The sequence below is a fragment of the Amaranthus tricolor genome, chromosome 15 (assembly GCF_026212465.1).
Source record: "Amaranthus tricolor cultivar Red isolate AtriRed21 chromosome 15, ASM2621246v1, whole genome shotgun sequence".
Lineage (NCBI taxonomy): Eukaryota > Viridiplantae > Streptophyta > Magnoliopsida > Caryophyllales > Amaranthaceae > Amaranthus > Amaranthus tricolor.
Window position 1 is genome coordinate 15,253,294 of NC_080061.1, and position 14,893 is coordinate 15,268,186.

At 36.7% G+C, this 14,893-nt stretch overlaps 1 protein-coding gene across 2 annotated transcripts; it reads left to right on the plus strand.

Moving 5' to 3' along the window:
- Positions 1-210: 210 nt before the first annotated feature.
- LOC130801420 (probable phosphopantothenoylcysteine decarboxylase) lies at positions 211-14,644 on the plus strand. Of its 2 annotated transcripts, none has more exons than XM_057665271.1 (3): positions 211-422; positions 4,570-4,962; positions 14,040-14,644. In XM_057665271.1, the coding sequence occupies exons 2-3, from the start codon at positions 4,618-4,620 to the stop codon at positions 14,328-14,330; spliced, it is 636 nt and encodes a 211-aa protein (XP_057521254.1). In that variant the 5' UTR covers positions 211-422; positions 4,570-4,617; the 3' UTR covers positions 14,331-14,644. The 2 variants fall into 2 exon arrangements, with proteins under 2 accessions (XP_057521254.1, XP_057521255.1); XM_057665272.1 differs by having other exon boundaries at positions 211-386.
- Positions 14,645-14,893: the final 249 nt, after the last annotated feature.

Sequence of the window (14,893 nt, forward strand, 5' to 3'; positions counted from 1 at the left end):
CATTAAATACCGCAAAAAGAGGAAAGAAGTTAGGAATTTATCATGGGTAATTATGATTTTTATTAAACTGTTCAACAGTTAAGTGTTATTTTATAGAAAAAATTTTAAAAATTACTACCACTTGCTTTTTACAATTATTTATTATATATAAAATATCGCTAAATAAAAATATGTAAAATATAACCGTCGACTTACTTCCTCATTCCTATAGTTAAGTTAAAATGAGATTTTAACCCAAGCGAAGTAAGGAAATTTGTCTTGAGTAAAAGACTAAAAGTTTCACAAGCAAAGTGAGGGGAAAGTGTCTTCACAAGCGAATTCAGGGAAAGTGTCTTCACAATCCGGGGCTCTGACGCCGGAGTTTCACTTCTTTCGGTTTGATTTAGGCGAGCCACCGTCATTCTCCGTCCTTTTTTCTTACGGTTAGCTCGTACATTTGGTTGTTACTGTTCATCTTGAATTTTCACGTTCTTAATTACTTCAAATTTATCCAGATAATTGATTTCTGACTTTACTTAGTAAATTTAAACATTAAAGTATAACTTTACGTTTATTTTTTGATAATTAATTCCTTGTTTGGACTCAATTTTCCTTGTTTTTTCTATTAAAAATTGAAACTTCCTTTAGTTAATTTCATTTGTTTCTTCCTTTACTCCTTATTTTTTTGGTGACGCTGAAATGAGTTTTAGTTTAAGGGTACTTATTATGGTGCTCTAATTGTTTTTTTTGGTACGTATTTGATTGGTTGAACTCTGTTTTCCTTGTTGTGTCTATTAATCGCCAGGTTTTGATTTTATGAATTTAGGATAAAAGGTTGGTTTTATTTTTGAGTTCTAATATAAGTTGTTTTAGTGGCATGTAATAAGTGAAAGAATTTATCTTCTGAAGTTGTTGTAGGTTTCTAGAAAACTAAAACTTCACAAAGACCCTATTGACATGAGATGAAACAAGTAAATATTAAGACAAAATAATATACCTTGTAGCGTGAATTTATTAACTAGATAAAATCACGAGACAAGAACCGCAAATGAATTTCTTAGTAAAATCCACCAACAATGTCCGTAATACCTTGTATACTAGTACGTCTTTTAAGAACCTTTCTTAAGCTAATTTTGTGTGTGTGTGACCCTACTTATAATTTGTTAAGACCATGTACGTAAGTTTTCATACTCTTAAAATTGAAAATCAAAGAAAATATCACATATATATTATATGTGATAAGCTCACATAAAACTCATTTATGAATATGGAAATGTTTAATCATATATATATGTATATGCTATTAGTACATTTAAATTACCTCGAAAACTTCTGACCCTATGTCAAATATAGAATGAGCTAACTATATGAAGTGTTTAACATTTCACCAATTGGATGTTCCAATTCATAAATATGATTAATGAAGACTATTTATTAAAGCCATAAAGCCAAGCTTTTCATCTTTTTAGAATCTCATTCATATCTATATAATTAGTCATAAAATTAGAGGTTACTCAATTCAATATAACCACTATATTTAAATAAAGGATTATGACTACTATCTAGTCCAAGGTTGTTAGGATCGAGATTTTACATAGGATCGTGGAGGGAGTGGGATCGAAATCAGTAGAGTCGGATCGTAGGATCGTATGATTTTACAACTATGCATTAACATGTTTTGAGTAACTGATTATCAAGTATATTTGTTCTTTTTTTTTAAGTTTTAAGGTGTAAATAGAACTTATTTGACTTTATTTATTAAGTTTTAAAAAACAAGACGTTTAATAATCATTTCCAGACTTTGAATAAAGAAACACTTGAATTTTATGGTCATTTTGATTTAATTATTAAGATATATACATATTTATACATAAGTGAAATCTAGATTGTATGATTTTTTTCACAATAGAAACTATCCTTTCGTATTGTTGGATCGTAGAATCGTATAATCGTGTTATGATTCTACCACCTAAATTCTTGAGTTAAGAGGATCGCATGATTCTACCAACACTAAGATCCTAACTACGAACCGGATCGATCGTCTTTTTTGGATCGTAGGATCGTAGAATCGTAGATCAGGATCAAGATTCTAATAACCATGATCTAGTCCAACTAGATTAGTCACATGAAACCCAGACATATATAGGTCCAAACATACAAAATGGTATCACACATTGATATAGTGTGACCCAATAGGATTAGTGACAATAAGTTCGGAAAACAATCAAATAGCAATCCTATGACGTTTATTGGTCTCTAGTAAAACATAAACGTCACTGAATGTGAACTAAATTAATGTCATGTTGTATATTCACTTAATCATGCTTAACGACTTACAAAATATTCACTTGATTATTGAACATTTTTACGGTTTTGGCTTAGGCGTTGGAGTATCTATATTGTATATTGATAAAGTTTTAGGTTTATTGATGGTACTTCATGGTGACAATTAAAGTTAAGTACTTATAGTCTTAATTAGTAGCTATGGGTTAAAAAAGAATTTTGAGTTAATTAATCAACATATTTATTGTTTACATAAAAACCTATGTGTTGCTCAAGTGAATAAACATGCCAATGTTGTGTTTAAAAGCCACATTATCCAGAAGTACAACCTATTTGAATTATTTCACTAATATAGTTTAGTTCAACTTGGTTTATCTTGGTTTAGTTCTACTTGGCTCAATTTCCAATTTCTTTTACTTCTATATTTCACTATTCCTTTAGCTTTTATCCTCACTGTTTAGATCCATTCAGTTTATTTAATTAAATTGAACACCATTGAGTTTTGTTCAATTTGACTATTTTCAGCCCAAGAGCACAAGCTGTAAGATAGTAAAATTGCATGTCTTAATATGTATTAAAGGTTATTTGATTGGAGATTTAGATGTTATTATGCTATGTATGTCACTAATGAGTGTATAAGCAAGTTGAGAACAATTTATAACATTATTCAAAAAGTGAAACGGGTAGAGAATGTTTGAACTTGTTTCCTTAAAGCATATGTCTTATCTATGTTGATATCTCTATGATGTGAGGTTTTGAATATTTGTGTAGCAATGTTTATGTGCAAAAGGTCCTTTCAAGGGTGATGAACTTATCAATTATATACTTGAGTTGCTTTTGATGATGTCACTTATCTCGTTTGTTGCTGTATACACCTATAAGCTTAGAACACCTTTGTCTTGGATCATAATTTAATGATACTAGGGAAGTTTTAATTATGACTTTAGTGTGTTCAACTGAATCCATACTAAAATCCAATATAAATGAAAACTTGAAAAATCATAATTCTTATGTACATTTTGCACCTTTCTTTACAATATATACACTTTGAGTCCAGTGGTGAAGAACATGTCACTCAACATAAAAAGCCCAAAAGGTTAGGGGCTCAATTCCCTGTCTTACTCTTCACTTTTTGGCTCTTCGATTCGAGCAAATACAAATTCATAACACCTAATTAGCCATTTCTTGAATTGTTTTTATTAATTTCATTATTCTAATTGCCCTTTTGGAACTTGAGTTGCTATTTGTGAATTGATATTTACACTATTATATTACTTGATTTAGTAGATTTCGATCTCAATAAAAAATAATGGCACCGCCATTTATGATGCTTGGAAGCTTGATGACTAATAAAGGTGGTAGTATTGTCATTCATATTATGTTCAAGTTATCAATGCTTATTGATATGCAATCTAAAATTAAAGAACGAACTCCAACTCTATGCTAGTGATTTGAACACAACGTATACTGATTGTTTGACTTACTTTAAACGAGTAGGGAAAATGTGGTGTTGAGTTTACTGTTGTGAATAGCGTGAACTCAAGTGACATCTATGAATGAAAGTGTTAATATTGGAATTTCTTTTTTGAGAAAATCACTATCGTCTTGAAAGATGAGTTTAGATAAAAATTGAGATTGATTGGTTATTTTGATGTTCGTTTTCATAAGGTGATAATTAATAAAAATTATTGCTTATGGGAGGCCTAAAGGTGTTGTCGGTTTGTTAAAGAAGGATGGAAGACAAGTATTATATTTTTATTATAAGTATTTGAATGGTGTGACGGTGAAGAATAAATATCCACCTTTTAGGATTGAAGTTTTTTTCCGTCAACTTAAAGGTGTTAAGAGTGCTCTCGACGATTGACTTGAGATATGATTATCATCAACTAAGGAGTGCAAAGAAGGATATAGGCTAGCCAAAATGACATTTTGATCAAGGTTAGGGTGCTCTTGCTCACTAGTAGCTGTAGCTCCACCATTGAGAAGAGGATAATTTGATTGTCTCCAATTGTTTTTTGGTATTGATCTTTTTACTAGTTTGCTGTCTGATTTTGCTTTGTGATTTTTTCTGAAATTATGAGATGTTTACTTTTGCTTTCAATGTTAAGTGTTAAGTTGAGAAAAAAATAATGCACTATTTTTTTAAATTATTATTTTCAGACTCCCTGGAAAAATTCTCCTAGACTTATAATTGTAAATCTTGTTATTTTGTACTATTATTATTTTTACTTGTTTCTTTAGTTTAACGCCATGCCGAAAATATACTGTTACATTACTTTTAACAATTGCTTTTTTGCGAGTTTTCAGGCTTTCTTAGAGGTTTGAAGTACAATATTGGCCTTTTGCTCATTGGTCATGGAACAAGGAGAGGCAGTCACTTCTCACATAGAACCTGTACAAACTAATGCCACGCCTAGGAGACCCAGGATTCTTCTTGCTGCTAGTGGAAGTGTTGCTGCCATCAAGTTTGGAAATCTCTGTAATTGCTTTTCTGAATGGGCTGAGGTAAAAGCAGTGGCCACTAAATCTGCCTTGCATTTTATTGACAACACGACAATTCCAGAGGATGTTGTTCTGTACACAGATGAGGATGAATGGTCTAGTTGGAGTAAAATAGGTGACAATGTTCTGCACATTGAGCTACGGAGGTGGGCTGATATTATGATAATTGCTCCTCTTTCAGCAAATACTCTCGGCAAGGTAGCTTTATACTTCATTGCACATCATCTACTTAAGTAACTTATTTTTCTCATTTCATATTAAGTGTTGCTTAGAATAATTCAACACGCCATAATTTAACACTTATTGATTTTGCATTTTCAATGTTCTAAAGGTTCTTGAATGCTTCCTTGCTAGTGTTGTGATACTTTCAATGTCTTCAATAGTTGTGTAACTCTACTAGGGGCTTTGGTGCTTGTTCTCTGTTGAAGTTGTTGAAGTTGAGTGCTGATACTTTTTACAGCCTGTTTGGTAGGTGGTAATAAACGATGGTAATGGAAATGAAAAATTAGTGTGATTTTGGTTGAAAAATCTTTTGGCTATCTTCATGGACATGCTTGTCCAACTTCAATCATCTCATTTTCTTTATAAAATTCATTCCTATGCATTACTATTGGGAGAAGTGGTATTAGGTGGTAATGGAAATTTGTATACCGAAAAACTTTTTCGTGATCAAAGTTTCATTACCATTGGGAATGATATGGAACTTTTGATGAAATTTCACACTATAAATCATTCCAATTATCACCATTTAGTACCACTAACCAAATTGGCCGTTAAGGTTAGGATGGAACATATTTGATATTTTCTTTGACAAGGTGTGGAAGGCCAAGATTGACTCATATAGAGTTATCTTGTAGAATAACTTCAAAACTAAGTGACACGAAAGTGATTAGAGATTAAAACTAACTTCTGAGTGGTTAGCCTTTCCCCTTTGCTCTTTCTTTTGGGTCACAGAATTAGTGAGAGAGAGAGATATTGTCTGTCGCAATTAAGAGAACAATGTGCTGCTTTCAACTCAGTTACCTTGGATTTCTTCCTCTGGAATATCATAAGCCTAGTCATTGATAGCTATTGATGCTTTCTGATTTGAATAATTTCAAACTTATTCATTTCTGGGTACAATTCCCTAGTAATGTATTAACCATGCGAATCTAACATGTAACAGCCAACAAACCAACACTAAACCCACTTGAGTATTGAAATACATTTCCTTTGATGGTGTAAAGAATCAATTATATAGGTATATAAATATATTCAGAAAGGAAATTTTCCAGAAGCAAGCAGTAAGATTGTTTGAGTATATTTCTGTGAATATGGAATATCAAAGATAGTGTACCCCACTTCGAGAGGAGGCTCTCTCCAAAAATGAGCAAGCTCAATAACAAACTTTTTGATACCAAATACAATGCATGCATCAAGTATTTAAACAGAACTAAAATAACAACCTGCTGACATCACTAATAAAATAATGATATCATAATATATTCAAAATATTAATTAATTAATTCTTAGCTGTCCTCTTCCTTGTATATGTGAATAAGATCGGTGGTTTATTGGGCTGGCTCCGTTGAGTCCTTGCATCACCTCCACCACAAAGAGCCACCTTGTCCTCAAGGTGAAAGTCAGGAAAGCGAACATCCAGAGAAGCATAGTCCTCCCAAGTGGCCTCAAATTCTGGAAGGCCCTTCCATTTGACCAACACTTCCGCTGTTACAGCTCCTCCAATAGACTCATTACGAACCCCCAACACCTCCTCTGGTTCAGCCATCAAAATCATATCCTCAGTTAGTTGAGTAGGAATAGTAGGTTTCAGCTGAGCAGAACCTACAGCTTTCTTGAGCTGCGAGATGTGGAAGACCGGGTGTATCTTGGCTTCTGGAGGTAAGGCTAACTTATAAGCCACCTTCCCCATTCTCTCCAATACTTCAAAGGGCCCAAAGTAACGAGCAGCAAGCTTTCCATGTAGCCTGGTAACTACAGATTTTTGGCGGTAAGGTTGCAATTTCAAAAACACCAAATCCCCAACTGCGAATTCCATATCTCTCCTTTTAACATCAGCCTGGTGTTTCATGATTTGCTGAGCCCGAAGTAAATGAGTCTTCAAATCATCGAGTATGGCATCCCGTTCCTGCAACTGTTCTTCAAGAGATGAATTTGCAGTGCTACCCTTCTCAAAACGGATCAAGGTAGGAGGGTCTCGTCCATATAGGGCTTTGAAAGGCGTACATGATATTGAGTTGTGATGGGAAGTGTTATACCAATATTCTGCCCAATCCAACCATTTACTCCAGCCCTTAGGCTTATCTCCAATGAAACACCTGAGATAAGTTTCAACCCCCTTATTCACCACTTCGCTCTGACCATCCGTTTGTGGGTGGTACGCTGTGCTCCTTTTCAAGTAAGTGCCTTGAAGGCGAAATAACCCCTGCCAAAAGTGACTCATGAAAATTTTATCGCGATATGAGACGATAGTGGAAGGAAAACCATGCAATCTGACGACCTCGTGAACAAACACTGCTGCCACCCCTTGGGCCGTAAACGGATGCTTTAGAGGAATGAAATGAGCATATTTAGTTAGGCGATCCACTACCACCAATATCGTATCGTAACCTTGAGATTTTGGCAGCTTCTCAATGAAATCCATAGTCAAGTCTTCCCAAACCTGAGATGGGATGGGTAGAGGTTGTAGTAATCCCGCCGGGCTAAGGGTTGAGTGTTTGTTGCGTTGGCAAATAACACAGGAGGACACGTATTTAGATACACAACGCCGCATCCCCGGCCAATACCATTCTCTAGCCAAACGTTGATAAGTTTTAAAATCCCCCGAGTGACCACCTATGGCTGAGTCATGATATTCCGCCAACAATCTAGTGACCAAATTCGAATCACCAGGAATGACCAACCTGCCCTTGTATTTAAGATTACCATGCTCAATATTATAGCCTTTAGGCACCGTTTCCCCTTGTTTAATAGCATTAACCAATTGCTGAATAAATGGATCCGTGTGTAGTTGCTGTTGGAATTCTTCCCATTTGATTCCTCAAGCTGAAATTAGAGCGTTGCAATCTATTTCGGGTTGTTCCTTACGGGACAACGCATCAGCCACCTTGTTATGAGCCCCCGGCTTGTACTAAATTTCAAATTCATACCCCTATTATTTACTCATCCATCTTTGATACTCTGATCCCACTTCTTTCTGAGCCATAAGAAACCTGAGACTTTGTTGATTTGTACGTATAATGAATTTCCTTGCCAGAAGATACTAACGCCATTTCATCACTGACAGGACGATTGCCATCAGCTCCTCATATACTGATTTTTGCCGAGCTCGCTGCCCCAATACCTTGCTGAAGAAGGCTAAGGGATGATCTAATTGCATAAGTACCGCTCCTACCCCATAACCAGATGCGTCTGCTTCAATGATGAACATTTGATTAAAATCTGGCATGGCCAAAACCGGCACCTAGGTCATAGCTTGCTTTAGGGTTATAAAGGCTTGGGTGGCCTCTTCACTCCATCCGAACGGATCTTTCTTGAGTTGGGCAGTTAGGGGAGCTGCTATGGAGGCATAACCCTTCACAAATTTGCGATAATAGCCCGTTAAACCCAAAAATCCTCGGAGTTCCCTAATGTTTGTAGGGACAGGCCATGAAGTAACTGCTGAGATTTTTGATTGATCCATCGCCACCCCTGCTTGTGAAATAACATGTCCCAGATACGCCACCTCCTTCTTCCCGATGTCATATTTCTTCCAATTTGCGAATAGTTGATGATTAGAGAGTAACTCTAATACTTGTTGTAAATGCAGTCTATGTGCCTCCCATGACTTGCTGTAAACCAAAATATCATCAAAAAAACCAATACAGACTTCCTTAAGTAAAGTCGGAACACCTCATTCATCACCGCTTGGAATGTGGCAGGAGCATTGGTCAATCCGAATGGCATCACCAAGAATTCGTAGTGACCCTCGTGTGTACGGAAGGCAGTTTTGTGGATATCCTCGCGTCTCATTCGTATCTGATGATACCCGGATTTTAGGTCAAGTTTACTGAACACCATAGCCCCACTCAACTTTTCTAATAATTCATCTATGACCGGAATAGGGAACTTGTTTGGGACAGTTACCTTGTTGAGTGCCCGATAATCCACACAAAAACGCCACAACCCATCCTTTTTCTTCACCAACAAAACCGGGCTGGAAAAGGGGCTCTGTGAAGGTTGAATTATTCCCGCTGTCAACATGTCTGCAATTAAGGACTCTATCTCATTTTTCTGTGCTTGAGGGTATCTATAAGGTCTCAGGCTAATAGGATCGGTACCATCTTTGAGTACTATGGCATGATCATGGGTTCTCTTAGGAGGTAAACCCGAAGGCATGTTGAAAACGTGTTTAAACTCCTGCAAAACCACATGTAGTACTGAGAGGATTTGCCCCATATCCAGCCCATCATTTTTATGTTGATCACTTGGCATTTGGTTAAATTCCACTAAGTACCCTCCTCCCTCCTTCTGCAAGGTTCGTATCATGGCTTTCAATGAAATTTTAGTCCTTCCCATTGAAGGGTCCCCCTTAAGAGTTATATGTTCACTCCCCAGCTGAAATTTTAAGGTTTGGGTTTTCCAATTAGTCGTTCCCAATTTTTCTAGCCATTGAATCCCTAAAATAACATCAGAATTTCCCAAAGGAAGAGGGAGGAAGTCCTCAATGACAACCATACCTGGGAGTTGCAGACTAACTCCTTTGCACAGCCCTGTCCCCTGCACGGATCCCCCTGTTCCCAATGACACGCCGAACGATTTTTAGGGGAAAGTGGAACACCCAGCGTTTTGACCACTTCCCTTGATATGAAGTTGTGCGTAGCACCCGGATCAATCATCACTACTACTTCCTAGACCATTATATAACGCAGCATTTTCAGAGTGCGAGGGCTCGTAAAACCCATCACCTAATTGAAGGATATTTCGGGCTGTAGTTCTTCCGCCATCTCTGTATGCGCCATCTCCTCTGTTTGCTCCTCTATATTTAATTCCGACTCCTCTCCATATTCCTCATCCTGTGAAATCAACACACTAAGCTCTTTTCGACGACATCTATGGCCAATGAACCATTTTTCGTCGCACCTAAAGCATAATCCTCTCTCTCTCTCTTCTGTTGGACTTCCCGTTCCGTTAATCTCCTTATTTCTCCAGGTTTTTGGTTTATATTTGTGGAAGTGAAGGTTTTACTTTGAAGGTGGGGTGTAATTTGATTCTGGGAAGTAGTGGAAAGACTCGTGGAATAGGAAGATGAGGGAAAGGTATTTAGGGTTTTTGGGTTATATTTTAAAAGAGGGGAAGTCTGGTTTTGGGCTGCATTTTTGCGAGGAGGCCCAATTCTCAATTTCTCTTCCACTTTTGCCGCCAAGTCCATTGCGTGGTCCAAGGTTATTGGGCCTAGCAACCTTATTTCGGCCCGTATTTCTTCCTTAAAACCATTTATAAATTGCCCCATAGCTCTGATACCATGATGCAAGGACTCAACGGGGCCAGCCCAATAAACCACCGATCTTATTCACTTCTCCTAACTGGCGATTATTCAACCACTGTTCTTGGAGTGTGCCGGTGGAGGTGGATCGGAATTTCCTCAGGCTTAATCCTTTCATTTCGCCCCAAGTGGTCATAGGATGACGCTTGTGCTCCTATTGATACCAAAATAGAGCGTCACCCTCCAGCGCCACCACCGCCGCCTCCAGCTTATCCTCCTCTGAGAGCCGATAAAACTTAAAGAAACGTTCAGCACGGAGGATCCATCCATCTGGGTTCTCACCATTAAAGGCGGGCATGTCCAACCTCTTGAACCTCCAGTTAGCGTTGTTAACATGGTTCAAACCCATACCCCCATCATCATGATTACGAAATTGATTTGGCGAACCCCGAGGTTGTGCCCTAGCATCTGATTCTCCTGACTCACCTTCGAAACGCGAGCGTAGGGCTCCCAACGAGTCACGCACCTCTCGCTGGAAACGCTCCTGATCCTCGCGATTGTGCGCCACCTTCCCATCCAACTGTAGTGAAAGGACAGCAAGCTCTCGCCGGAGATGTTCAAATAGCTGTTGTTGCTGTTCAACTCGTGAATTAGCTAGGGCATTTGCGATCTCCTCAGCCACGATTGAACGCATCTCCGTCATTCCTTGTTCCAGTTGTTCGATTCTCTGAGTCACTGTGGAAGGTGCCATCGTCTCTGTTCACTGATCGACGATGCTCTGATACAAGGTTTGTAAAGAATCAATTATATAGGTATATAAATATATTCAGAAAGGAAATTTTCCAGAAGCAAGCAGTAAGATTGTTTGAGTATATTTCTGTGAATATGGAATATCAAAGATAGTGTACCCCACTTCGAGAGGAGGCTCTCCAAAAATGAGCAAGCTCAATAACAAACTTTTTGATACCAAATACAATGCATGCATCAAGTATTTAAACAGAACTAAAATAACAACCTGCTGACATCACTAACAAAATAATGATATCATAATATATTCAAAATATTAATTAATTAATTCTTAGCTGTCCTCTTCCTTGTATATGTGAATAAGATCGGTGGTTTATTGGGCTAGCCCCGTTGAGTCCTTGCAGATGGAAGAGGGAAAAAATTGTAAAAGTTTCCATTTATGAGAATGCATTCCGTTTGTCCTTATTAGGAAGCCTAAACAAAACCAGAAGTCAAATAATGAATATGCTTTTTTAGGCAGGATATGAAGGTAGCGGTCTTGTCGGTCAATTATCAGGCCTTTGTACTTTGCTTTTAAAAATTAATAATATAGTGCAGCGAAGTATATGAAATATTCCAACTGTAAGATGTTAGTTCTGTTTGAGTAAAAGCAAACTTGTTCAGGACGGTACTTATTCTATTTTATTAATAATTCAGCTCATTGTTAGTTCCTTAGTTTGCTGTTGAAGACGCTGCTTATTCCATCTGCGTTCGTCCCTGTTAGAATATCTAATCAAGACCTGAAGTCACATAACGAAGATACTTTTTTCAATCAACATAGAGGGTTTGGTCCTGTGCTGATCAATTTTCGAAGCCTTGTACTTCATTAATAATAAATTAGTAATATAGTGAAGAGAAGTACATGAAGTCATCAAATTGCTGAATTGATAGTCTTGTTTGAGATCAAGTAAAATTGCTGACAAATGTCCTCCTATCTTTACTTTTTCTTGGCGTTGTACAAAAAATATTTCCATATATGCATAGCAGTTTTGCTCCAATAGATTACGCCTTGGAAAGATGATGCCAGCATAACAGAAATTTTACTGCTGGTGACTCCACTTTTTAACTATACGCTCTGTGACCTTAGAAAATAGAAATACACCTAGTCTTAAACTACTAGAATCAGCTCAAACGTTTCTTCTTGGATATGTAAGTTTGTCGAGTTTCTTGTCTAAAACAGTTGATTAATACTGTCCTCATGAAGAGAATTTATGAACAAGAGAATTGTTTGAAACAATTTTTTTGTTTAGACATAACGTGGAAACTCGAAACACATCCATTCTTCAATCTCGATGGAGCTAAAGATTTATAGTTTTTTGGTTTCAAATTATTGTAGACTATAGAATATTGGCTTAATAAAGCGTGCGCACTTGTTATCTATGTGAACATGTTGATGATGTTAGTTATCAATGGTCAATTGAAAACCTTTTTGTTTTAAATAGGGTAGGGTTGCGCAAATTTAACTCCTAACTGATGGGAGCCACTTAATGACATTGTGGTATGGATTCTTGTTAAAATAATGTGGAAAATATTCTGAAAGACTTAGTCATGTGTTTGCAATTTCTTTACAATGGTATTGTTTATGATGATTTGAACTTCCTAGTTTTGCGGATGATATATGGTACAATTCATAAAGTTAAGCTAACTTTAGCTATCCAATATTGGTACTTTTCACTTGTTTGGGTTTATCAATTATGCGCACATTAGCTTTTCTTTCCCATCTTTGCTTTGAAAAAGGGTTTGAGCCTTGGGGAGCAAAGTGCAAAAATGCAAAAATGGTCACCATTGTGGTAACGGACACAATGATGTGGTAACAAGGTGATAAAGCCAAAACCATTAGACATCCCTTGAAGCAGTACTGATTTTCATTACACCTTTAGGATTCGGGTAATATGGATTCGGTAAATTCGAAAACATTTATGATACAACCGATATGATCTGATGCAACTTTGTTTGTGAACTTGGGGAGTAAACCGGCTACAAAATTTTACATTGAATAGTTCTATTAGGACTTAATATACTGTACAATGCGTCATTAGCAAAGTCTTGAGAGAGGTTATTGTCTTGTCATGTCGAATTCTATTAGAGCCAAATCTCCTTATATGTTTAGTTTAGGATTATAATAGACTAAAGTAAATTCACTCCTTAAAGAGTAAGTCTCTTATTTCTGTGATGCAACTCATGGTGTTTGCAAGCTAGGGTCAACAATAGTCAAACTCTTTCAATGGGTAAGGTTTTTACTCACAACCCTCCTTACTTGTCTAGGTGGGAGCTGCTTTAGTTGCATTGCGCAATATAATGTTGTTGTGGACTTGTGGTTATTTTCATGTTGTTGAGCGAGGTACTTGTAATATGAAGCTTTGGCAGAATCATGTAAACTTGAACTATGATGAATTTCTAGAGGGACTAGCAAGTTGACCTTGTAATTATGTGCACAAAAACAGGAAAAATGCAACTATCGATTTTCCCTTTCTTCCAGTTGTGAAAAGTCTGTAAACTAAACATCTTAACATCTTAATTAACACAAACATGGTCCATTTGTATCAGGCATGAAGGTGAAAAGATGCTGAAGTGTCTTATGCGTATTCGGGATGACAGTGAGGCACAAATTTGGAGGTTGAAAACAGTGTTGGAATTGAGTTTGGTTTGGTTTAACTTGTCTGAGGTTTTGAATTCATTGGATGATGAATTATTTTGGATTCGAGTCGTATTGGAGCATCTAGTGAGTTTATTTGCCCATGTTTATCATGGAAAATAGTTTAGTTTTTGGTTTGGATTGGTTCATCTTAATCTGGTTTGAATAAAAATGACTAGAGAGCTGAATGAGTCGACCAAGCAGTTTTCATTTTCACAGATGCCCTCATCTGATCCATTAGCAGTGTGTAATTGGCTAACCACTGAATGTTATAATCTGTTTGTCTTTGCATTTCAATCCCAACATATTTTGGTAGGCTACATACGACCTTATATGTTGTTATAAAGGCTTTGGCATTGTTGATAAAATCTAATGTGGTAACTGTTTTAGATTGCTGGAGGATTATGTGACAATCTTCTCACATGCATCGTCCGGGCATGGGACTACAACAAGCCCTTATTTATAGCCCCAGCTATGAACACCTTCATGTGGAATAACCCATTCACAGAGAAGCATCTTTTGTCAATCGATGAGCTCGGTATTACTTTGATTCCTCCGGTCACCAAGAAGCTGGCTTGCGGTGATTTTGGAAATGGCGCTATGGCTGAACCATCCCTCATTTACAAAACCATACGGTTGTTTTTGGAGTCACAACCGCTGCCTGCTGGCTCAAATGCGTAGCATGTGTGTCTTAGTTAGGTGTTGTTTCTTCTGGTGAATGTATATTATGTCCAAATGCCGAGATTTATAATTCTCTTGTATATTGTGTGTGGTTTTGTTGTGGAAGTGTTTGATATATTCACTTTGTATGTTGTATTTAATTATTAAACACCAAGTTGTAGAGCTTATGTTGGCTGATTTAGTGATGATTTTTTTTTCCTAGTTGAAGATGTCGTAGCTCAAATAGTAATGTTCAAACTTCAAAGCGTTGTAATTTGCAAGTTTTGTGTTGAACAAGCTGTAGTTCTTGGTTCCTTAAGATTAGTTATCTCTTGGAATATGACTGCTATAAATTTTAATGGGAGATAATGATAAAAATAAGTGGGCCAAAATAATGTGGACGGTATGGTGAGATTGACTAAATTTATATGAGACTATGAGAGTTGCTAAAACTAAACTACGGTCTCATTAGTAATAAAAAGTGTAACAATAAATTAACAAGACCACTTAAAATATAAAATATAAAGTGCTAACAATAATTTGTTTTAGTTTGTTTTCTTGATGCCAAATTTCTTTGTGATTGA

Bases quoted from the DNA above. Each gene is read 5' to 3' on its own strand.
- LOC130801420 (XM_057665271.1), top strand. From the start codon at position 4,618: ATGGAACAAGGAGAGGCAGTCACTTCTCACATAGAACCTGTACAAACT. The intron at 4,963-14,039 runs GTAGCTTTATAC...TAACTGTTTTAG, and splicing joins CAGCAAATACTCTCGGCAAG to ATTGCTGGAGGATTATGTGA.